The sequence below is a fragment of the Podarcis tiliguerta genome (genome assembly GCF_965153285.1).
Source record: "Podarcis tiliguerta genome assembly, chromosome: 6".
Taxonomy (NCBI): Eukaryota; Metazoa; Chordata; class Lepidosauria; order Squamata; family Lacertidae; genus Podarcis; species Podarcis tiliguerta.
Genome location: NC_139539.1, coordinates 71,851,311 through 71,876,973, shown reverse-complemented (window position 1 = coordinate 71,876,973; position 25,663 = coordinate 71,851,311). Strand labels below are relative to the sequence as shown.

The 25,663-nt window shown below is 42.8% G+C and overlaps 1 protein-coding gene and 1 long non-coding RNA gene across 2 annotated transcripts in view; one reads left to right on the top strand and one right to left on the bottom strand.

The window, feature by feature from the left end:
• PLPPR5 (phospholipid phosphatase related 5) overlaps positions 1 to 25,663 on the bottom strand; it is a 95,708-nt gene that overhangs the window by 7,411 nt on the left and 62,634 nt on the right. Inside the window, exons 4-6 of the mRNA XM_083445058.1 lie at positions 20,476 to 20,652; positions 19,042 to 19,161; positions 968 to 2,924 (exon numbers count right to left, since the gene is read on the bottom strand). Of these exons, the coding sequence (XP_083301184.1) occupies positions 2,892 to 2,924; positions 19,042 to 19,161; positions 20,476 to 20,652 (330 nt within the window). The 3' untranslated portion in view covers positions 968 to 2,891. The remainder of the gene's footprint in view (positions 1 to 967; positions 2,925 to 19,041; positions 19,162 to 20,475; positions 20,653 to 25,663) is intronic.
• Positions 24,716 to 25,663, top strand: part of LOC310679621 — a 28,140-nt gene continuing 27,192 nt past the window's right edge. Inside the window, exon 1 of the long non-coding RNA XR_014512411.1 lies at positions 24,716 to 25,158. This is a non-coding gene — a long non-coding RNA (uncharacterized lncRNA). The remainder of the gene's footprint in view (positions 25,159 to 25,663) is intronic.

Sequence of the window (25,663 nt, the reverse complement as noted above, 5' to 3'; positions counted from 1 at the left end):
GGCACAAGATGTGGGTCACAACATAATGCTAGCCGACTGGGAACGGTTATGGACCACTGGGCTAAAGTTTACGGCATGTAATGCCCTAAGAGAAAATATTATGAAAATGATATACAGATGGTACATAACACCAGTCAAACTAGCAAAAATTTATCATATGCCCGATAACAAATGTTGGAAATGTAAAGAAACTGAAGGTACCTTTTTTCATCTCTGGTGGACATGCCCAAGGATTAAGACCTTTTGGGAGATGATCTATAATGAACTGAAGAAAGTATTTAAATACACATTCCCAAAGAAACCGGAGGCCTTTCTCCTGGGCATGGTCAACCAAGAGGTACGTATGAAAGACAGGATATTTTTTATGTACGCCACAACAGCAGCAAGAATACTTATTGCAAAGTATTGGAAGACACAAGAATTACCCACGCTGGAGGAATGGCAGATGAAAGTCATGGACTATATGGAATCTGCAGAAATGACTGGCAGAATCAGAGACCAGGGTGAAGAGACGGTGGAGGAAGATTGGAAGAAATTTAAAGACTATTTACAGAAACACTACAAGATTAATGAATGTTAAAATAACATCAGATTGAATGTAGAAGGTTATTGGAGTAAAATCTTAAGGATCAGAAGACCCAACATTCTAAGTTCTAAGCATTGAATAAGCTATATTAAGACATTCAAATCAGAAAAGAGGTTAATTATGACAGAGGGAAGGGATTTGTTGTTTAATTGTATGAATTGGAATACAGGGAAGGGAGACTCGGGGAAGTCAGAGAAACAAGTTAATGCAAGATTAATATGAAGATAAGATTGTTTTTATTTCTGTTTTTTGTAGTATGTTATGTTTGTGTAATTCTGTATGTTTTTGGTGTATTGTTTGTTGTTTTGTTTTGCTTTGTTGTCTTTTATGCAAAAACGAATAAAATATTTATAAAAAAAAAAAACAAATCCAGATTTTAACCCTCAGTAAAAATGGGAGTTGGTGCTCCAGAACACCTGCAACAGGGCTACAACATGACTTAAGGTGAACCATAGCAGCGGTGCTTCCACTTTTTGGAGAAGAAAGGGGAAGAGAGGAGTCGGGAGAAAGTCATAAGAGATGGTGAATCCAGTTCCAGGAGAAATAGCAGAGAACTGCGATAGAACATGGTTATATTAGGTATTGAAATGACTACAGGATCCTTACAAACCATTCACATTGATCTGGTACTGTTAGGGTGTGAAGGACTATATCATTAAGTTGTCAGCGATTTATTCTTGATCATACACCTAGCCATAGCTGCTGCAGAAGAGAGGAATGTGCTGAAACTGATATCAGTGAAGCAGAGCTGGGCATCTTAAGTCCACGTACTTGTAAAAGGAATAGGGAAACCCATTGCTACAGCAGTAATGTGCCACGGGGAGGAACTCTGGCCTCCTCTATTGGCTACTCCATGTTGGCCAACATTCTCCTTACCCTATAAAGCTTCACTCTCTAGCACTGGAGCACTCACCATTCATCACTGCTTCACACAAAGGATGGGGACAGATATCAGATCAGCAGAAGGCAACCTCTTGATGGTTCCACCACCCTCCGAGATTTGGGGGCATGTCAGCCCAGGAGAGGGTATTCTCTATGGTTGTGAATTCCCTCCCACAGAAGTGTGTCCAACACCTTCATTGTGTAGTTTCCACCAAACAAGGAAGAAACAACTCATAACCCTAGCCTTACACAGCTACAACATATATTTTAGGACCCATACTATTCTTGTGACTGTAATTTGTTTTTAAAGTATTTTGTAATATAATATTTTAAATTGTCGCAACCCACCTTGGAACCTTGTGGTGAAGGGTAGGTGATAAATTAAAATAATAACAACAAAGATCACCATCATCATCAGAACAAGGGAGAAGGATGTGAGGACCCCTCAGGCTGGGAGCCAAGCACATCTTATATATTGCTCCTTCTTCATGCCAGAATCAAAGGTTTTGAGATGACTTTTGGAAACAGGTTGCTAGCTATGCCACATTAACCTTCAAGTACTATCAATGAAAGCAATCATTTTACTTTTATGTTACGAATGGCGGTGGGGGGGGGGGGAGAATATGCTGGACCTCAGAACAGAGCCATTAACCTTCAGTATGAGATTGTTAATCGCTAAAATAATAGGATATCCCAATGCCTAAGTGTTCTCACTTCTAATCCTAACTACAGGGTACATTGTAGACATTCAAGAACTACAAAATCAACTATTCAACCACATGAAGTCAGGAAAATATCCAAATAAATAATTTCTTTTAAAATTATGATACAATATACTTATTACAGTAAAAATTGGCGGGTTGTTTTTGTTGTTTCTTCAGAAGCACCAGTCTTAAGATATAAATGTGTATGTGAAACACGGCATAATACGAAGTGCAAACAGCATTTGAGTATGGGATTTTTAGAAATGAAAAAAGAAAAGAAAAAGAAGTGTATACACTGAAATCTGTTTGAATGGGAACAAGTGCCATGCTAAAATGTAAAAATAAGTAACAATGAAAAATCAGACATAATAATGTTCCGTCGGATACTTACATGGCTAGGTGGGGGTGGGGGGGGGCAGCCATAGATGGGAAATGATATATTTATGTGATGTGAACAGATTCATGCTTTCACAATACATCCCCACCCCAAAACCCTCATCCCCTAAATGGTGCAATGCTTTTTGTTGGAAAATATTCCTAACTTTTGACATTTCTGGCATGTTCTTCATAGGCTGATGTAAATCTTAATGCTGCTAATCAGGTCATAAAACCAGACAAAAGTTTTATTTTTCTCCTCTGCTGGAAAACATGTCAGTTATTATGAGTGAACTGTGAAAAGGGATGACGTCCAGTGCAGCGAATAGACATCCGTCTCAACATCATGTGACTTCTGCAAAGGCCGTGATGTGGTTCTACAAAAATGTAAAAAAGGCGTAGGGTTGGGGGAGACAGAGAGAGAGAAGAAAACAGTTAAAAGTCTATACAGCAACTGACTAAACAACAATGTGCATTTCCTACCCTACCACTTTGGGAACAGTCGCATGCTTTCGGAGTTTTGTTGCGCTGCGGTGGTGCAAACACACATTCCTGCAAGAAGTCCAAAATGTTTCACAAAGCCTTTCCCCCTCCCAGGAAGGGAAAGGGTTGTGATCGGGAGACGATTCCTGCGTCATGCAGGGGGCGCTCTGCCCCCTGCTTCAACTCCAGGGCTGGCATGCCACGCCCCTCCCCGGTTGGGCACCCAATAGGGAAGCTCGGCGGGGGCGTGGCTTGCTGCTCAAACGCAGCCGCGCCAGCCAGCCCCACCATTGCACACACATTTTCTTTGAGTCAGGAGTCATCACAGGGAAGAGCTCAGCCACAAGGTTTGGAGTCGGGGGTGTTTGTGTGTGTGGAGGCTGTCTGGTTCCTGGCTTGCCTTTTTAAATTTAGGAGGCTTGTGTGAGCTCATTGCTTTACTGCTTTTAAAAACCTAGGCACCCAAGTTTGCCTTGCTGTCTTGCTGTGTCCTCTTTTCTGTGTAAAAACCCACATTTAACCTTTTATTTTCCCCCACTCCTGGTGCTGGATTTGTTTGGGCGGTCTAAGTGCGAATTACCTTTCTTAAGCTGCAGCTTGTTCCCTTGCCCGGCACATGGTCTCTCCACCCCCAGCGAGGTCTGAGTGTGAGTGCCGTCTTTCTATCTCCCTTGTCTCCTCACTTTCCTTCCCCTGCCTCTGCCTTGGTGGCTGTGCATTTTATTTTAATTTTGGCCAGGGTGCCTGTATGTTTCCCCCCTCTATTGCCCTTGCCCGTCCGATTGCCTGGCTGGTCTGGGTGACTGAGTGGGTTTGCCTTACTTTTTAATTTGTTGGCCAGGGTGCTTGTGCGTTTTTCCCCTCCATTGCCCTTCCCTGTTCCTCTCTAATTTTAAGTCGTGTGTGTGTGTGTGTGCTGGCAGCATGTGTTTGTGCCTGCCGTTTGTTGATTTATTACTCTTTTAGCGTGGGTTTAATTTACCCTGCCATCCCTTCCATTGGTACCACTTAAATCAGGAGCCCCCTGTGAAATTTTAAAGGATGCCGGGGCTTAGAATAGACTGTGCGCTTAAACCTCACCCCTCTTACTTTATCTAAGCCACCACCACCCCCTTCGCTTGGCGTTTGGGGGAAGAAATAAGGCAGGGCATTTCCTACCCTACCACTTTGGGAACAGTCACATGCTTTCGGAGTTTTGTTGCGCTGCAGTGGTGCGAACACATTCCTGCAAGAAGTCCAAAATGTTTCACAAGACTCCACCCATTTTAGCGAACTGAAAAAAATGTTGAAATATACATTTATTAAGAAACCAGAGGCCTTTCTTCTTGGAATAACAGGTTTGGAATTGCCCCAAAAAGATGTTAAATTATTTTTGTATGCCACAACTGCAGCAAGCATTTTGTTAGCAAAGAACTGGAAAACACAAGAAATACCAACACTGGAAGATTGGCAGATGAAGATGATGGACTTTTCAAAGTTAGCCGACCTGACTGGAAGAGTCCACGACCAGAAGGAGGAGGACTACCAGGAGGAATGGAGGAAATTTAAAGACTATTTAGCTAAATATGTTAAGATAATTAAAATTGGAAAGCTTGCAAATATCAGATAGGCTTAGGATTAAAATATGTAATGTGATGAATTGATATGTTTAAATGCAGAATTGGATAGAAAGAAAGAGGTTAAGTGATTAAGTTAATTTTAAGAGAATATTGCTTTTGGAAAACCGTTAAAAAAGATACGCACTGAAATTTAACCAGGGGGACACAAGGAAGTCACTTAACAAGAATACTAAGATTGGTTTAACTAAGGTAATGATTTTTGTTTGTTTGTTTATTTGTTTGTCTGTTTAAAAAATTCTTTGGAAAATTAATTAAAAAATTTGAAAAAGGAAAAAAAAGACTCCACCCGTTTTAGGGCACTGTCAACGCAATGTGAATGTGAGGAGGTTGAGGGGACAGCACACTCCTTTGGAATGTTCATTCTTCCTTCAAATGTCCCCTCAGCCTCCCCACATTCACATTGCGTTGACAGTGCCCTAAAACGGGTGGAGTCTTTTTTTCCCTTTTTCAAATTTTTGTTGATTCATTTTCCAAAGAATTTTTTAAACAGACAAACAAAATCAACTGGGGAGGGTTGGGAGTTTCAAGAGAGAATTGGCAAGTGTGTTATATATGTTGTGGCGGCCAATTCTCTCTTGAAACTCCCAACCCTCCCCAGTTGATTTTCCTCTGTTCTGACTGACTTCCAGTTTTGCAGGCCACTTGAGGTAAAAAAAATATGAAAAACAGCCTGGGTCTCTTTTTGCAGGGTGAATCAGCAGGTAGGAGAAGGGTTAAGCCAGGCATAGGCAAACTCAGCCCTCCAGATGTTTTGGGACTACAACTCCCATCATCCCTAGCTAACAGGACCAGTGGTCAGGGATGATGGGAATTGTAGTCCCAAAACATCTGGAGGGCCAAATTTGCCTGTGCCTGGGTTAAACACTACTTTCCTATCCGACAGTTCTCGCTTGGATATTGTCAGGCCCAGAGTCAGGCTTCTTTCTCTTCATTAGGTGATGGAGGCAAGGACTCGGAACCTGAGGGGCAGAGCCCCAGAAGTACTGCTATCAGATGAACCTGGGGGGCAGCAGAGCCCCCTCCCCCTGGCCCAAGGATGTGGCACTGCCAGGGCCGGCAGAAGACATTTTGGCAAACAACAAAATGGCTCCCCCACTTTCTGCCTGGGAAGAAGGGGAGAGTTAAATTCTACATCAGGAACAAGCGGGGGGGGGGGATAAAGAACTACATCAGGATCTGCTGCCCTATGGATCCTGCCACCCAAGGTCTTCGCCTCACCTTGCCTCTGGGGTGGGCTGGCTCTGGGCACTGCCATCTTCTGACTCAGAGAACTCCACTGGAAGGCTCTCAGAGGGTCCTCTACTCCAGAAAAGTAGGAGATTACAGGAGAAGGCTGATGCCCTTAGCGTCAAATAGCATCTTGTAGAACAGGTGCTCCTTCCAGGCTGCACCTGCTGTTACTGCAACTATATAAGACTCAGTTTCAGCTTGTTCCTTGCTGGAACAACATCAGAGATCTTTGTTTTCCAGTGTTTTGTATCCACCTTCCACCCCAACTGGGTTTTGTCATGCTGGACCACAGAGTAGGCCAGAGGTCCTCCACCTGTATTTTCATTACAAGGAAAATATGGGACTGTGGACCTAATGTTTCTCTTTTATTATAACATTTAGTTTCACCTTGTTTCTACATTTACTTTATTTGCCATTGCTTAGCAATGTGAGTATTGGGTAACTTAGGTGTAATTCTATAAGGATCTTATAATAATTAGGATTTAAATTCCAGGCAACAAATTAGACAGTGTTTGATAGCGGATCATATTGTGTTTCATTGTTAATACAATTTTAATGCTGCATTTCTTTCTTCCTTCATTTTCACTTTTAAAAAGTATTAATTACTCCCAGAGAGACACATGGCACAGAATGAAGCAGCAAAATGTTAGAATGAAAATGACATTTGCTCATTGAAAGTACACATTAACAATGCTTCTTCTTTTTCAATCAGTGAGATGCCCCCTTTATTTGATCTGATCTTCACTCTGCTTCTTTCAACAGGCTGATTTTATTTCTCCATTGTTTGTGCATATTAGCAAACATTTAAAAATATATGTTTGTATATAAAACACAAAGTATGGTCTTCTGTAAACAGAAACTTAAGTCTAACTATACTGACAAATTATCTGAGGCCCACAGTCACAGATTTGCATGGTATTTTGCATTTACAACCAATTACTCAATAGCAAATTGTGACATTCAAAATAAGCCTGTGGTTTAGTTCTTAACCAGAAAAGGTTGATGACAAAAAAATGGATGTTCTAGACGGAAGATACAGCGCATACATTTGTCAAGGTGCTTAAGTCCCCTTGCAGTCAATATGGTAAGTTAACTGTGACCAATTTATGTCCCATTAATTTCAACAGGACTTTTGTATGGCTTTCTCTTATTTCAGCTGGGTCTCCAGCGCTTGAATTAAGTGTTAAGACCTACTTATTTATTTATTTCCCGCTCATAACCCGAACGTCCCAGGGCAGGTTACAACATTTGGATGGGATGGCAGTGAAGTTGAGTGACAGGAGCAGCCCAGCAGTTAATCACACCGAGCAAGCTGGAGTTAACTCTCTACAGTGGTACCTCGGGTTAAGTACTTAATTCGTTCTGGAGGTCCGTTCTTAACCTGAATCTGTTCTTAACCTGAAACACCACTTTAGCTAATGGGGCCTGCTGCTGCTGCTGCGCCACCGGAGCACAATTTCTGTTCTCATCCTGAAGCAACGTTCTTAACCCGAGGTACTATTTCTGGGTTAGCAGAGTCTGTAACCTGAAGCGTATGTAAACTGAAGCATATGTAACCCGAGGTACCACTGTATTAGTAAAACAGGATCTGGACAGAAGTGTCAGGCCTAATGAGCACGGCAACTCAAGTCTTGCCCCCATGAAGCAGTTGCCAAGACTAAAGGTCATTGCCTCCTGACAGCCAGCTGTTTCCTCCTCTCCAGGGTGTTTCCCAAGCAATCAGAGATTGTGCCTGTAGGCCATTCTATGCTCCTCCTACTTCACGCCTCTCCTAGTTCTGGGAGACCAGAGGGGAAGGGAGCTTGTTGCAGAAGGAAGAGGAGACACCCATGCCTCTTCACCAGCCAGACTCATCTCTGCCTCTTGGCCTCCCTCCTCTCCTGTTTCAGCTTCTGCCTCTTGTTCTGGACTTCTCTCTGCCACAGACTCTCCCTGCTCACTAAGCCCTGTTACCACTTCAGCTTCCAACACCTCCTCCCTCCAGTCTTCTCCCTCTTTGTTGTCCCACCACTCATACCCAGGTTCTGAACCTTCTTCCCTTGGGGGTTCTCCAGCGGGTTCCTCCCACCATTCCTCTGCGTCCATCAAGTCCATGACATTGAGGGAGCTTTGGGCTGGGCGAAGGTGTCCTGCAATTGTGTGCGCTCCATTCCTGTCCTGGCACACTGTGTCACCAGAAGGCTACTGCTGCCATCCTGCCACAAACCTTCACACACCGGTGCCGGTTGTTCAAATAATCATTCATACGATTAGTCTTCAGGAACGCCTTGAATCACCTGCAATAATGAGCTACAAGCCTTGCTCTTTAAAATGCTACTTTGTGAAATCTAAGCTTGAAGAGATATATATTCTAATGCAGATATTTGATCAAGTAAGCGGGCTTGTAATATGTCTGAACCCAAATTGGTGAACTCCAGAGTTTTCTATCCATGCAATCTTTAGCAAGTCCTTGAGGTGCACTCCCACAGCACACACACACACAGCAGACAAATTGAAATGTCGTGCGAGCAAGCAGCACACACACACAGGCTCCCAAATGAATGTTTGTTTCTACCCGTCAGTGCTCACAATTAGTTCGCATCAGCCTCCTCTTTGGCTTCCTACCAGAGCACTACATGAGTTTGTTTTGTTCTAATCGTCAGAGGCAGTAACTGGCAGCAGCAACAGAAAAGATTAGAAGCACAGCATGCATTGTAATGATTATTTCCCACCAATGCATCATGGGAGAACCAGAGAAAATGGCATAACATGAAAGCCCAAAGGGATCAAACCAGTAAAATCACCCTCCCATTAGGAAAGCAGGAGGCGAAGGCTGAACCTCAAGTGCAGGTTTTCAATCAAACATTTCAGCATATTTAGCACTATGCTAAATGTTTATTCTATTAATTTTTAAATATATATATAAATGAAGGAGTATCACAGTCATATAAAATATATTTTGTGAAAAATAAGAAAGGGGCTGTATTAAATATTGGAGATCTGTATATAAATTTTGACTACAGACTCCTTATTTATACTTTGTATTCTAGATCTGATTTCAGAGCATTAAAACGATCTTATGAGAGATGTCGGTACTGAAGTGCAAATTTTGCAAATGCACATCTCCTCAGCAAATGAATTCTTTTTGCCTCCCCCTGTTACAGCAGAGGCAAACCAAGTATAGAATACAAAAGAATACTTCACAAAAGTTCCGTTTCTCAAAATGCCCTTAGCCTGCACTGAAGGCTAACATGTCCGCCTTCATGAGAACACATGTAAAGCACACCAGTGCGCTTATATGCGCACATACGTTTATTGCCTTATATGAAGATGCTCAAACTGGTCCATTCCTACTATCCAGGAGAAAACCCTAAAGAGGCGTGTTTTAAAAGAGCTCTGCTGGAATGGCTCCTCTTGACCATTACCAATGCCTCGACTCTGCAAAATGTACAATAATTACACAGACAGAATCGAGTTAGACATATTTTCCACATTATGTACTGTCATCTAACCAGCACTTCAAGTGAAGCAAAAAATAAAATAAAATATGAAAGGTGAAGCACAAAGCATGAAGAGAAATAACAGCAGTTTATAGGCAGCTCCCTGAAGGAAAATGCTGGCGAATGGGGAGAAATATGTGATGGGGAAAGAAATGTGGGTGTTCTGTGCAAACAATATTGCATATTGTGGAGTTCGCTGTAATACATTCCAGTTGTTCTAGATATACTGATATATCTGCAACCAAGCAGACAAAAATAACCTCCTGCCTAATTCTGGGCCTGTGGAGCATATTTTAACCTTTCAGTTGTGCCTGGATCCAAGCCCAGTTGAGAACGAACCCTCACACCATCCCAATCAGCATTCTGAACTGATTTAACAGGTACAGTCAAACATCAGTTGTCAAACATAATCCATTCCGGAAGACCGTTCAACTTCCGAAACGTTCAACAACTGAGGCGTGGCTTCCGGTTGGTTGCAAGAGCTTCTTGCAGTCAATCGGAAGCCATGTAGGACATTCGGGTTCTGAAAAACGTTCAAAAACTGAAGCATTTACTTCCAGGTTTTCAGCGTTTGGGAGCCGAAACGTTTGAAAACAGAGCCGTTCGGGAACCAAGGTTTGACAGTATGGTATTGGATTCTGGATTTGATATCCTGCTTTATCACTACACTAAGGAGCCTCAAAGCAGCTAACAATCTCCTTTTCCCTTCCTCCCCCACAACAAACACTCTGTGAGGTGAGTGAGGCTGAAAGACTCCAGAGAAGTGTGACTAGCCCAAGGTCACCCAGCAGCTGCATGTGGAGGAGCGGAGATGCGAACCCGGTTCACCAGATTACGAGTCCACTGCTCTTAACCACTACACCACACTGGCTCTTGCTTGCTATGAGCTGCTTTCAGAATCAAGTTTAAGTGGAGTGGGAAGGATTATGAACTGTGGAAATGCCTATTGACTGATTTTATTTCAGCCTTCAGGCAAGTTAATGTATATATATTTAGGAGGAAAAGAAAGATGCATTGCATGTAAAGACAACCAGTGCTACATTGAGATTGTACAGATTTTAAACAATGTTTTAAAGATGCTTTTATTGTTTTGCCACTTATTGCTTGCCACCCTCAACTCCTTTGGAAGGAAGGGCAGTATATAAATATAAATGTAATAAATAAATAAGGCAATATGAGAACAATTCCATGTGATCTTATCATGATGCAACAGCTATTTTGAAGAAAGGTCTTTTGCACCCCATCTGCAGCTTGAGACCTCAAATAACATCTTTTCCAGTTCTTTTGAGAATAACAGTTGCAACCCTAGACATGTTTACTCAGAAGTACATCCCACTATATTCAATGGGACTAACCAACAGGTAAGTGGGCATGGGATTGTGGCCTTGGTTTATGGTTGGCTTGTGTATTAACATTTAGTGACATCTGAACAAGAACAGTCAGCACTTCCCACGTGAAAATATATTTATTCATATTCTTGTGGGAAGTATATACATATATGACAGACAGGCAGACTATAAATAAACAAAACAAAACAAAAGGCGATAAAGGAAGTGAGTCTAACACCCAAGTTTGTGTGTCATCTCTCTCATTCGAATCCCTTTTCATGTCATGTCTTTAAGATTATAAACCGGAGGACAAGGATTGTCTCATAACTGATCTTTGTATGCTGCTCTGGAAGATTTTCTTGACTGAAGAACAGGAAAAAATATGCTTTAAATCTCTCTCTCTCTCTCTCTCTCTCTCTAACAAAATGTATGAATATCATTGTGTAGCCCCTATCAGAGGATTTGTAGTGCCTCATCAGAATCCTGGAATTATGTGAAATCAGGATGAGATAGGGAAGCAAATGTGAAGGCAGTTGCACAACACCAGTGGCTATGGCATGGGAGTGAGAAGGGAAGGCTACTGGGGGGAGGGAACATTATGGTTTAAAATAATGGCAGAAGTTTAGGTAAAGAAGGGAATGGAAAAGGGAGAGATTTGAGTACAGTGAGAAGGAGAAGACACCAAAAGGGGGGAAATGTCTGCTTTAAACTATTTTGAGTGTGTGGGTGTCAGGAATGAGCCAGCTCCTAACAAAGGTTTGCAGCCAACTGCAGAAAGCAGCCAAGAACAGAGAGGCTTAGATGTTAGTCAGGCAGGGGAGAGCCGGCAGCTGCAGTCTTTGGTTATTCCTGACCTTGAAGGGCAGGCTGATAAGGCAATAGTGGAGAGCAGGCTAGAACACAGTCAAAGCTTGCAGGAAGCTCAAACAGGCACGAATAAACACAGAGATAGCATGTCAGAACATGAAGGGGTTGGAGCTAATCCAATAGGTCCAAGGAGTCGGAGAATGGGAGGGCTACAAGACAGGAAGCAACACAAGAGACATAAGCACAATAACTTCAATATCTTCTGTTGACATTGGAAGGAATCTTCAGAAGGGTCATCTTGAGTGATGATGCCGGAGGCTTTGTTAGAGCCGTCCAGAGCTATCTGTTTGTTTTTGCAATAAATCCTCCTTTTTAATTACCTACGCTTACTGTGTTATCAAGGTGGGAACCTGGACTCCTGACAGTGTGTGTGTGTGTGTGTGTGAGAGAGAGAGAGAGAGAGAGAGAGAAACAACTCATTGGCCCTGCTCCTCCCTTGCCCCTGTTAGAGGGCAGTTGCCTATGTCCCCAGCCCAATTTCTTTGTTGAGGTCAGGATGCCCAACCAACTTACACTGGATATAATACCAGTGGCGCTTTCTACTTCCATGTAGCTTCAGGCACAGAGGCATATCTGTTCCATTCTATCATAGAATTGTAAAGTTGAAAGAGACCATGAGGGTCACCTAGACCAACTCCCTGCAGTTCAGGAATATTTTGTCCAATGGGGGCTCAAACCCACAACCCTGAGATTAAGAGTCTCGTGGTCTACCCACTGACTCTGTGCAAGGTCCTACTTGGAAGATATTTCTCATTGCCTTTTCTACCTACTCTGATTCTTTTTCCCTAGGGTGTAGTGGATTCTCAGTCTTTGGCCTGCAAACAAGACCCGGGTGCAGTGATCATAAGGAGGTAGAGAAGCTAGTGTTTTTCGTTTTGGAAGTATTTTCTTTCTTTCATTGCAAAATGCAGAGCTTGGTTTGGGCAGCAATTAGAGAAAGAGAACATATTTGAGCTGAAGAGAAACCTGGAAGTGGCAAAGAAGAGTTTTGCACAGGGAGAATTGAACACAGGAAATATTTATTGCCTCCCATCCCTCATCTTACAATCCTAAGGATAAATATACTCATAGCTGGGGCTAAAAGCATGTTAATTAGCAATCCTTGGAGGTGAGGCATAGTTTCCCCAGCTTTTATGCTAAACACATAAAGCTTGTCTCTAGCTCCGTTAAACTTGATCGCTTGACTGTCAATTACATAGAATGAGCATATAATTAATTGCTGGTCATTACCATTAGTCTGCATTCTCTGTGCTAGGTAACACTCTCAATTAAGTTCTTTTTTTAAAGTTACAGTGGGAAAATGATTATCTTTTGTGCACAAAGTACAATCACAGCCTATAGGCAACAGTTGAAAGTGTTGCATTTCTTAAAAATGGCACAACCCTAGGCATGTTTACATCCTCTGTGCTCAATGGGTAAGAATGACATTGTGGATCATTAGTCAAGCAGAGCCTTGCTTTAAATCATTCTTGGTCTTTTCTGTCTGTTTGGAATGCAAGTTCTCTCTGGACCACTGGAAAATCACAGATGAGCCTGGCCTAGTATAAATTTCAGAAGCTTGACCTTTTGCCTTTGTCTGGGCAACAGAGCAGTAGTTTCTGCTTGCTTGCTTTTTAAAAAAACTCCTGATTTAGTTTGAGATTGCATCCAAGCACATCTTAAGGAGGGAGGGCACAAGGTGGCACAGATGGCAGTGTACAGGGGATAAAGAGAGAGGTGGGAGGGCCAAGGAATTTTTATCCTTTCAGTTTCTTGGGTTGCCAGTGGGAATGGGTGAATCTCTCAATTTTGGTTTATCTCAGTTTCTCAGTCTTCCAGTCTTAAATTCAGTTCTCGACATCAGATTGCAACTGTTAAAAAAAAATAATTTTCATGCAATTTCATCCGCATTTTAGTGCAAATTTCTTCTAATACAGAAGGCTTGCATGCAATTTCCCCTAATATACACATTTTTCTTTCCCCAGATATGACAATTTTCGCTTGTTATTTTTGCTAATATATGCATTTTTATGCATGATTTTCTTAAACATATTCATTTGTGTACACATATGGCTGAGGAAATACATTGCAAAATTCAGTAAAGGGCTAATTTGTTAGCCCTTTCAGGTTGCATATTGTTTCAGGTAGTCTGAAATGGGTAAGTTCACCTTTAAATGAGACCTTTTCCCATTTCTGCCCAGTCCCTAGCTGCTGGTAATAGTTATCTTATGTTTGTGTGTGTGTTTGCTTTAGAAAATGCAAAGCAGGTAAATGTGTGCCTCTCAAGATAGAGGAATGGGTCAGTTTTCCCTTAGTGCTAACTTCTACTAGCCTGGGATCTAAAGATCCATACAAAGTTGTTCTGCATGCTAAGTGTGGGAGGTTTGTCAATTTTCTCTTCCACAAGCAGTCCCAGCGCATCATGGAATGCAATTTAGGAAGATATCCTAAGCCACAGTGACAGTACATGTGATAGTAAAAGGTATGGATCATTATGGCAAATGAAAGAAATATACAGTGGTGCCTCGCAAGACGAAATTAATTCGTTCTGCGAGTCTCTTCGTCTAGCGGTTTTCGCGTCTTGCGAAGCAACCCTATTAGCGGCTTAGCGGCTTAGCGCTATTAGCGGTTTAGCAGCTATTAGCAGCTATTAAAGGCTTAGCAGATTAGCGGATTAGCTGCTAAAAGGCTATTAGCGGTTTAGCGGCTTAGAAAAAGGGGGTGGGGAGCGAAAAAAAATCTCAAAACTCGCAAGACATTTTCGTCCTGCGAAGCGCATCAAAAAATGGAAAACCCTTTCGTCTAGCGGGTTTTCCGTCTTGCAAGGCATTTGTCTTGCGGGGCATCACTGTAGTTTAGACTGTAGAGATGGCTGGTTATATAGGATAGACAAAGAAAGGTGCAGCAAACAGAGCTCTTGGTTTGCATCATACTCCAAACACCGTGAATACTCATTTCAGCTGTCAGAATATTTTAGAAGAGCAGCAGAACCAGCTCAACAATTTCCATTGTTTGTAGCATCATCGTTACAGTATTGTCATTATTATTCATTAAATTCCTGTACCACCCTTCATCGGAGGACCACAGGTGTACAGATGCCTGGTGAATCAGAGAAGAAAGCTGGGCATAACAAGAATTTCCTGACCTTCCAACGCTTTGAATAGATCCAAGGATATATTTAAGCAGAGACAATGCAAATGTCACACTGAATTTTCAAACTGAACATAAGGGATAAGGCAGGCCTGTGGGCAGCTGTGCCAAATCTAGACCTTCTAGCTCTGGTTTCCTGAGGTCAGTGGCTGAGCTGGGAGAGGGAAGAGCTGAAGCCTGAAATGCAGTAAGCAGAGGTTATTGCTCTCTTGACAAGCAAAGGCAAGAGGAGGCTTCCTAATATTCATACCAGGCTTTGATTCCCCTTTGTAAAGTAACATACTGCATTTCAGCTAGACAGATGGGAAACGCCAAGCTGCCATTTTTTTCACTAATGATTCACAGTGCCATTCCTTATCCAGTTCTGTGTTTTCCTACTGTCTCAAAACATGTCTTCCTGTTTGTGTTCTATCAGGTTCACTGTGGGCCCCCACTGTCCTGGCCATCACCTGGGGAAGAAGGAGGAGCAAGCTGACAGCTTGTGCAGTGTCCGAGAGCACAACACTAGTCTTCTAGCCAAAGCCAGATAAGTGCCCTGAGTTCCGTCTGCTCTGCAATTGCCACAGCTAGGAAGGATAAGCTCCAGCCAGCCAGCCAGTCATCCAGCCAGCCAGCCAACCACCCAGACAAGCAAGAGGAATCATCACAGTTCAGGGACACTTTCTGATCAGGCAAATGCACCCAAGGGAGGCATGCAGCAGGGGAAATAATGGGTGGAGTCTGGGGAAAGAAGTGTGGCCTGCCTGGGGAGTCTCTTGAGGGCTGGATGGAGAGGCCTGGGAGGCCGCCTTTGTGCTCCATGTCTGAGCTTTCATACGCCTGCCTTGAAAGGAAAGAGTTTCCTTCCCAATACATCCCACTATTCTTTGGTTATTTAACAAGTTGATAGGGGGACACACAAACACACACAACCTTCACATGCTCCCCCCACCAGCTCCAGCTCCGATAGGCTCACAGAGGTTTTATTTTTGCTTCAGACAGGCTTCTGGAGTTCTTCCACATAAGAGGGAATCCCAGGCCAATCAGGATTCCCCCTCACAAGAAAGTGCTCTCCATTGAAACACACAGGTAGAGTCCTTTCACATGCTAGATTTGGAATAATCCATATGATTCCTCAAGGTGGTGTGATTTATGATGTGCCCAGATTCCCAGCCATGGATATTCTCCTCTCCATCTGAGAAGGAACAGTGTGTACATGAAATACAACATTCATGGAGTGGTGGTGGGAGTGGGTCATTTAATTTCCCCACTCATTAACAAAGCAGCAGGTGGGGACTGGCTTTTTTAACATCAGAAAAAGTCCATGGGTGAGGGAATCTGAAATCTCCCCCACCTCATCTTCGAATGGAGCTCCTCACCTCCTCCTTGATACTTTTCTCTCAGTCCAGCTCTGAGAGTGGAAGTGAGCTGGGCTCTCAGTAAATTGCCTAAAGTGATGGGGCACAAGATGACCCACTGAAGGACGGAGTGTGTATGTGTATCTTGCTTCATTCTGACATCTAGCAAAGGCCTAACAGAATGGCTTGTGTAGAAGATGCACATTCATCAAGCAAATGCTGGCTCGAGCAAAGGAGATGGTGACCTCCTTATGACAAAGCGTCTCAGGCATCTTTGCGTTGAGTGGTGTGTCAAAGAATTCCAAGAAGAAATCTGTTTATTCTCCGATGGCATTGAAACACACAAAGGCTCTTACACTTGTCCCTGATCATCTGTAACTCCCACAAATTTCAGGGAAATCACAGGGTTATATCCCAAAGGCAAGGATACTGAGTGCCGTGGTAAAATAAACAAGTGAAACCATAGCAAGGAACAACAACTCTCATCTCTTTCTTTAAGCCACTTCATGTATTGCCACTGCAACCCAGGAGCTTCCATGGTGGCAAGCTGCTTCTCACGCACCCTGGCAATGCAGATATACACCTCACCTACACTGTTTTGATCTTCTGAGCTCTCTCGTGCTGGCTGGGTGCCTCTTTTGATGGAAACCGGGAGTGTGTATCCGCATTTGGGGCAAAAAGTTGTTTTGTGTGACTAGTTGCCTGTGGGTCTATGAAAAGTGATTAGTATTCAACGAATCTGTACTCAGAGCAGAGCCGCTGAATTTAATGGACCTACTTTAGCCATCTTCATTCATTCCAATAGATACACTCTGAGTCAAACTTAGCTGAATGCCACTCACTGCCCACAACTCCCTGGTGAGTGCACCTGGCAGAAACTCCAGGGGCACATTTAAGTGTAGAATTTTGCAGTATAATGAACAGTAATAAAACGACCTCTCATGTTGACATGTAAAGGTAAAGGGACCCCTGACCATTAGGTCCAGTCGTGACTGACTCTGGGGTTGCGGTGTTCATCTCGCTCTATGGGCCGAGAGAGCTGGCGTACAGCTTCTGGGTCATGTGGCCAGCATGACTAAGCCACTTCTGGCGAACCAGAGCAGCACACGGAAACGCCGTTTACCTTCCTGCCGGAGTGGTACCTATTTATCTACTTGCACTTTGATGTGCTTTCGAACTGCTAGGTTGGCAGGAGCAGAGACCGAGCAACGGGAGCTCACCCCATCGCGGGGATTCGAACCGCCGACCTTCTGATCGGCAAGTCCTAGACTCTGTGGTTTAACCCACAGCGCCACCCGTGTCCCTTGTGTTGACATGTAAGATGCTCTAAATGTTCTCTAGTTCTCTAGACTGTGTATAAGGTTAAAAAGTAAATAAATGATAGGAACACTGACCACCACTAATGGGCTGTATATTACATGCTAGGTTAATGGATAATGACAGATTTGTGCAAATAAGGGGTAATCTAACTTTTTTCAAGGTAATTAATATTTCTAAAACATTTTGTCCTGCCTCATTATCCATTTCAGTGGTTGCTTTTGTCACAAAAAGCCATTCTGGCACAATCTGACTTTCTATTATGTAACCATGTGGCATCTTTTCGGAACTAAAAATGTTCCTTACTGCCTAATATACCCATGTATTATTTATTCTGACTGACATCTCCTAGAATCACCTGTGATTGCTGCAGGCTTTCCAGCCCTTGCTTTGGCAAGGTAATAATAACTCCTAACCATTCACAGTTCTGCTGTCCTGATCAAAGGAAGTGCAGTGTGATGCCTGATTGCCTAATCCTACCAGAGACCAAAATTCTGCTCACTTCATTAGCAGTTCTGTGCCTGGGAAGTGGGGGCGGGGGAGACTGCTGGAAGACTTGTCTATCATCCTGAACCTTCTATTCTTTCATGCAGCTGTCTCTTGGCTGACTCACTTCCTGAATTTCTTCCACTAGATGTTTCTTCTCATAGAAAGAATATGTTGGGGGGAGAGGAGCAATGAAGATGTTCTTTGGTACCCTCTACTGGATTTTGGTTTGAAGCTACCATGCCTGTGCTGCATATAATGGGAAACCACAAGCTCCACCTTGGCATGGCGAGAGGATTTTGAAAGCATCCACACCGGGTTTTAAAGCACCTATAATTCATGGTTGCATCTGAACTCAGGGGAATACTAGATAGTTTCAGCAAGCCTTCCACGACCTGGTATCCTCCAGACCCCCATCAGCCCCAGCCACCATGGCCAATCATCTGGGATATTGGAAGGCAAGTCCAAAACATCTGGAAGAGACCAGGTTGGAGGGAAGCCTGATCATACACAGTGGTGTGAAGTTGTCTTGTGTGAACAAACCTTTGTTTAAAATACTTGCAGCTCCCCTGAGTTCCAAAGACTTCTAGGCAATTTTAAATCACAACATGCTGCTTCTGATTTCCCCCTCAGGGTTTGCCAAAGGAGGAGAGAAAAGTGTGGAAACCCAAGACTTGATGCCACTCATGCACAGAGCACAAAACCTGGGGAGATGGGTAACATTTTTCAATCCAAGGTCCACATTCCCTCAAGGGCAACCAGCTGGTGGGCAGGAACTGGAGACAAAAGTGGGAAAGCCAATGGGTGTGACTCTTACTTTGTACACTAGGTTATTTTCCAACCATGCAGAAGTCTGAGGTTTCTACACACACACTTCTCCATCTCCCATTAAGATGAGCAACAGGTATTATCAAAGTGAGGGTGTGGTTTGGAGAGAGTGGGTGTGGCCTGGGAAGGGTGTGTGGCCATGGAAGACTCCCAAGGGCTAGACAGAAAGGGCTGGAGTGCCACATTCAGCCCATGTTCCCTAGGTTCTCCACCCCTGCACTAAATACCGGCTTGGCATTATATACAAGATTTCCCTTGCTATCCCAAGTCTGCAGTTGTCCTAGCATTCGGTGAATAGTAGCTTGTGGCTATGAATCAGAAAGTTCTCCTTTTGTGTCAGCAGAATTTAGAAAGGAAGTGACATGTCAAATTCAAGAAGAGCATCCATTACCTTTTCTAAAGGACTCTCTACTCGAGGGAGGCTGATCATAGGCATTTGAGCCAGATTGTCCATGTGAGAATGTTCATGTTCTGGTTGTCTACCTCTAAAATTATTTACCACACACACAACCTAGAAAGAGAAGGAAGAAATCAGATATTACGAGAGAGTTTAATAGATTGGATCCTGAACACCCACATCAACTGTACAATGTCCTCCGGTAGAAATGCTAATTATTAAATCACTCTTCCATAATGAATGAGATTACAGCACAAGCACAACACTGTAAAAACACAGCTAGTATATGCTTAGGATAATTATCAAGAAGATGCCAGTGTACATTGTCGTTCTTCGAATTTACGAACAATTGCTTGTAAATAGACATTTTTAGATGCCTATCAACAATTGCTTGTAAATAGACATTTTTAGATGCCTCTGGAGTGTTTTTTCAACAAACGTCAACATGCACTTATACATCAACTTAATGCACTTCTCAATATGCACTTATCCATCAACATGCACTCTTTGAACAGAATAGTCTAACCATCAAGAGCTCATAGATAAAATAAACAGTAGTGGCTGGTGTGGTATTGCTGACCTGGTTTCCCAACACTGCACATCACTGCCAGTTATCGAGAGGGAGAGACAAGGTGACAGCAGCGAAGCCAATCTTCACAGCAGCGAAGCCAATCCAACACCCCCACTATTGCACCTGAACCACATCAAGCTTCCCACTACCTCTCGCCTCCCTCTTAACAGCCAGCAGTGACATACTGTTTTGGGAAACCAGGTTAGCAATGCAGTTCTGCCTGCATCGCCCACTATTGTAAATAACATGGCATATCTTCCAGCACATGGTGACTTTCTGTACTCAACTTGTGCAATGTGGATCCACATTGTCCGAAGGCTGTAACAAAAATGCCATTTTCTAAATGACTGCATAGTATTTTGAACTTTTTTTTAAAAAAAAGGAAAGCCAGTTAACACATTGCACTGACAATAATTTAGTGACGTTGCTGACAAACATGAACTCACATTGGCCTCAGCCCCAATTTGTGCTGAAGTCTTCCAATACAGTGGACTCATTTGGAACTGAATGGTGAGGTTTAGATAATAACCTTTTAAAAAAGCTAACATATTATTTTAAACATGGGATCCAGTAGTTGCAGATGCACACAGCTCAGTGGAGGAGACACTTTCACTGCAGGCAAAGGGATGAACGCATGTAACAATTTAAACTAGTGAAATCAGTGATCTCGCATATGAACGTGTTCCATGCTGGAGCACATATTGAGCTCAGGATTAGCATTAACTGTGCATTTGTTTATATTTATGAATGATTGTTATTCAAGCATGCCGCCTGCATTCTGATGAATAAAGCATGTGAGGAACCCATTCATGGTCAAACTCATAGTCATAGAAAGAGTCACGTGCAGCCGTACTTACCAGAAACGCTGCTATAGAAATGCCAACTAGAAATCCTGCTATCACGTCTGACCAATGATTTCGATATTCTGCTACTCTGTTGATACCAGTAAGAAATGCCATGCACATTAAACTCAAGCAAAGGACTGGTTTTGCCAGTCTTGTTCCTCTGGCCTTTATCGTGTTGGTGATATACATCTGAGGGTGAAAAGATCGGGGAGGAGATGAAAGCAGGGTGAGTTTTCATTCTTAAGTGGGGAAAGCGTTGCTCAGATTTTTAAAAAGGCAATTTTTACTTTGTTGGTTGGTGGGGAATAGAACATAATGATTTTAAACAATCCAATGTAGAACATACAAATTTAAGCCTTGATTCATTTAATTGTTTATATACCCCTGCAACTTAGACAGAAGTGCTCAAAGCACCTGAAACCATTTATCAAATGGATACACTAAAAGTAATACACCTGAAACAAAACCGAACCAGCAAGAATACATGTCTGATGTTGTCCTCACCTTCCTCCCTTTCTTTCTTTCTGGCTCCTTCCCACCAGGCAATTAGTGGTAAATGACCCTGTGTATGGTGGGGACAATGGCAGTCTAGCTGCATTAGGACCAGGTGGATGTTGTCTTAACCCGCTTCCTTTGTTATCTACTAACTTCCACCAGGCCGTTGGTGATAAGAGAGAGAGAGAGAGAGAGAGAGAGAGATGATGATGATAGATGATAGATAGATGATAGATAGATGATAGATAGATAGATAGATAGATAGATAGATAGATAGATAGATAGATGATATAGACAGACAGATAGATATAGATGATAGATGATGATAGATGGGTGATAGATAGATAGATAGATAGATAGACAGATAGATATAGATGATAGATGATGATAGATGGGTGATAGATAGCTATAGCTAGATAGAGATAGATAGATGATAGATAGATAGATAGATAGATAGATAGATAGATGATAGATAGATAGATAGATAGATAGATAGATAGATAGATGATTAGATAGATAGAGAGGTGATAGACAGATGATAGATGATAGATAGATATATATAGATGATAGATAGATAGATGATAGATGATTAGAGAGAGAGATGATAGATAGATGGTAGGAGAAGGAACCAACCAGCAGGCGGAGATTGATGTATTTACCTGCTCTTGCAGAGCAATTGTTGGTAAAATGCTGTTGTCAGAAAGGGGAGTCCAGCTTGAACATGAGTAGGGAATCCATCTCTGCTTCCCTCACTTCCCTGTACCTTCCCACAGGGCAGTTGGTGGTAGATGGTCATGGGGGAGGAAGAGTGGAAAGCCCAGCAGAAACAAGTGCTTAGTGTTGTTTTGCCTGCCCCCACCCCTCTCCTTTGTGCACACAGTTGAAACAGCACCATGCACTCATCCAGTGTTCTGGGCTGAATAAGCTAACAATGGGCCCTGACAGCAGCAAGAAAAATTGCGCCCACCACTCTCAGTGTTATTGGAGAACTAATGCACTTCTGCCTCTTGCCTCTTCATGTTCACTAAGGGCAATTAATGCTAATCAACCTCATTGTGTGGAGAGGACATAAGCTGAAATGTCTATATGGTTAATCAAGAAACATCTTTGCTCTTAACATTTCCAGCAAGCTGCAGACTAGCAAGTAATCTTGCTGCAGTCTATGGCTGCCATCCAACACTGGCGCACTTTTAAGTAAAATCAATGGACTGATTGCACATAACTCTGCATTAAACTGTGACTTAACATCTTTCTTCGCTGCCCAGTAAAATGTGTTCAACAGACTCAGGAATGAAACGCAAACAACAAAATGCTACACTCTGAATTCCTGATGGCTCTCCACTGCTTCTAGTCACGGGATGCAAGAACCATTCAGCAACAATGTCTGAAACCTGTTATCAGTGTTGGTTACATCTAAGAGGCAATCACCCAATTCATCCTGAAGATTAATCCTATGAAGAAAGTAATCTACACTGATCGGGAGCTTTACTGATAATGGCTAGAGATGCTTTCTAAGGCATCTTGAAGGCAGTATGATAGCCACTCCTGGAAAACAGGGTTCTGCAGTTTTGGGGGAGTTTCTGAAATGCCTGCAAAACCTATTTGACCAGAGATGGCAGTGGGACAAAGGAAAGGTGGATGTGCACCAGGGGTAGCAAACATGCTGTGCTCCTGATCTTATGGACTACAACTCCTATCATCCTTGGTAATGCTGGTTGAAGCTGATGGAAGTTGTAGCCCAAAACATCTAAAGGGCGCCATGCTTGTTTCTCCTGGTGTGCATCATCCTTCCCCATCACTGTAATCTCCATATGTTTTTGGACTACAACTCCCACCAAGCACTGCCAACAAAAAGGGATGGTGGAAGTTGCTGTCTAAAACATTTGGGGAGCACCAGATTAGGATAGGCTGATATACACCAAGGGAATCAATGACTTTCATCATACTACAGTTAGGGTGGGGGGAGTATTTGATCCCCTGCTAAATTTGCCCGCTTGCCCTCTGATGAAGAAATGACCAGTCCATAATTTGAATGGTAGGTTTATTGTAGCTGTAAGAGACAGAATAACAACAGGAAAAACCCCAGAAACCCAGAAGACAAAAATCAGAGATTGATGTGCATTATAATGAGCGAAATAAGTATTTGATCCCCTATCAACCAGCCAGATGTCAGGCTACCTGGTATCTTCACTGTATGCAACTAGATGAGATTAGAAGCACCTGCTGTATGGGAGAGGTCTTACCTGTAATCCCAGCTCGTTACAGTACCTGTACAAAAGACACCTGTCAACAGAAGCAATCAAACCAGCATATTCCAAAGTAGCCACCATGACCAAAACCAAAGAGCTGTCCAAGGATGTCAGGGACAAGATTGTAGACCTGCACAAGGCTGGACTGGGCTACAAGACTATTGCCAAGCAGCTTGGTGAGAAGGTGACAACAGTTGGTGCAATAATTCGCAAACGGAAGAAACACAAAATAACTGCCAACCTACCGATAAAATTATGGACTGGTCATTTCTTCGTCAGAGGGCAAACGGGCAAATTTAGCAGGGGATCAAATACTTTTTCCCCTCACTGTACTTCCAGTTCTCTTTTTTAAAAACTAAAGTTTTTCTCCCTTCTCAATGGGTCATAGTCAAGGCTAAACTAGAACTGGAAATCAAGGTCCATGATGCACTACCTGAAATTGAATTTATATGCTGACTAAATTTGTAAGCATCTCATCAAGTCGAAGCCCACACCACGCACCAAGTTTTCCCCCATGCTGTTGACAGATATTCTTGGTGGCAGTTTAAGAAGAAATAGATAATATGGTTGGAACCATTCCTCATGGCAACTGCTGGCTACAAGGAGTAGCTCCAGTCCCTGCATGTAGACTATTTACTTTCATTGTCCGGCTAGTTTTTGCAAGGCTCTCTGTCTGTATATGTGCACACATGTTTCTGTCCATGATACACACTGGGATCCTTTGTGAAGGCTAAACTTCCAGTCTTTTGCAGAATATGACACTTCAGTCATTTTGCTTAATTTACATTTTCATAAGCAAAAAAAGAAAAAATAGTAGCAAACATTACATTTTTTTTCTTGAGAGGAAAATGCTGAAGCTCATCATCTGCTTGTGAATGTGCTCCTTTATGAATGGCAAGCTAACAAAACAATTCTGCCTAACATAGAGAATAAACAATGATTTAAAAAGGCTGTATCTCTAACACCACTTTTCCTTCTTTCTCCCTGCAGTCGGGAATCAATGTTGTTTTTGCAGTTCTTCTTTTATTTCTGTTCCCCAAATTGCAGTGAATTCTCTCTTCTGTAGTAAGATAAGTTGCTATATTAGCATATAATACTGATGAACCGAGAAAGAATTCAGTTTCTCTTGTCTTTCTCACAGCATCTGTCTTCAAATACCAATAAACACTCAGCTGCTTTTGGGGGTCTGCATTTAACACAGACCCAAACCTTATGTGGCCATCCTACTAGCCAAGATTCAATGGTTTCTCCTGCAGCAAACTCAAAAGCACAGATGTTTGTCCTTAAAAAAACCTGGTGCATATCCCTGGAAGCCTATGGCTTCCTGCCAAATGTTTTCAAATGTACTATTCTTATTATATAATTTATTATTCAGTGATTACTATGTGTCAAGGTGATTTACAAACATACCATGAAAAGCTAAAAATGGTTTTTAGATGCAATAGTAAAGATAGTGTTAAGAACAATACAAAATGAATAAGCAGAGATTTTTAAACGTAGCTGAAAAAACTCGTCAAAATAAAGATGTCTTCAATGATTTCTGGGAAGTACAAATAGTGAGTGCCTTTTGTATGTCAGCAGGGATGCTGTCCCACAGAACAGAGGCAGCCACATCTAAAGCCCTGCTCTGAGTTACTGTATTTATGTGCCGCTGTTCACACATTATGCTGAACCAGCAGGGGGGACAAAACACTTGCCACATAAAGTGTGGAATTGACTCTCAGCACAGGGAAGGCATTTTTGAAGGAGTGCCCTATATAATCCCCACTCCAGGCCTCCTTGTGGCCTCTTCCAAGGCCCTGTTCCCATGGCAACCATCCAGGCCTATGATTGGGCTGCAGGAAAACTTGGTGAAAATGCATCCCAATCAGGAAGAAGTAAGTGGAGAGCTATGGCTGGTAGAGCCCAAATACAGCCTGGCCCTGCTGTGGTGGCTGCATCACATATGGAGGTAGGCCTGTAGGTTTGCTATGGCAATGGGGCCTTGGGAATGGACTGTGAGGAGGCCTGGAAGGGAGATATTTGGGGAAGGAGTGTTGGAATTCCATCCTGCTGGGCATACTTTCTTAACAAGCACCTTTCTTGTGGAGAAGGAATTTGCGAAGAAGCACCCTTGGTCGGGGGTGAGGGAGGCGCATTTCTTCTAACCATACATTTAATTAGCATCTTAGTTAAGCATTAGCCCCGCCCCTGAATTGATTTGGGGTTGGATCTGAAGCAGATGGTCTCCAGGAAGGGCCTTGAGTTGGGCAGGGCTGGGAATAGCTTTCTGCAAAATCAGGCAAGGGCCTTTTAACTAACCAGCCTGCTGCTCTAGGGGTAGCCAAGCCAACCATGTTACAGGTCTTGTCAGAAGGCTCTGGTTGACAGACATTTCGGTTCTGTTTCATTCCTGGATGAGCTATTTCATTTCATTCCCATAGCTATTTTAGTGGAAGGGAACTTCAGCTAGCAGG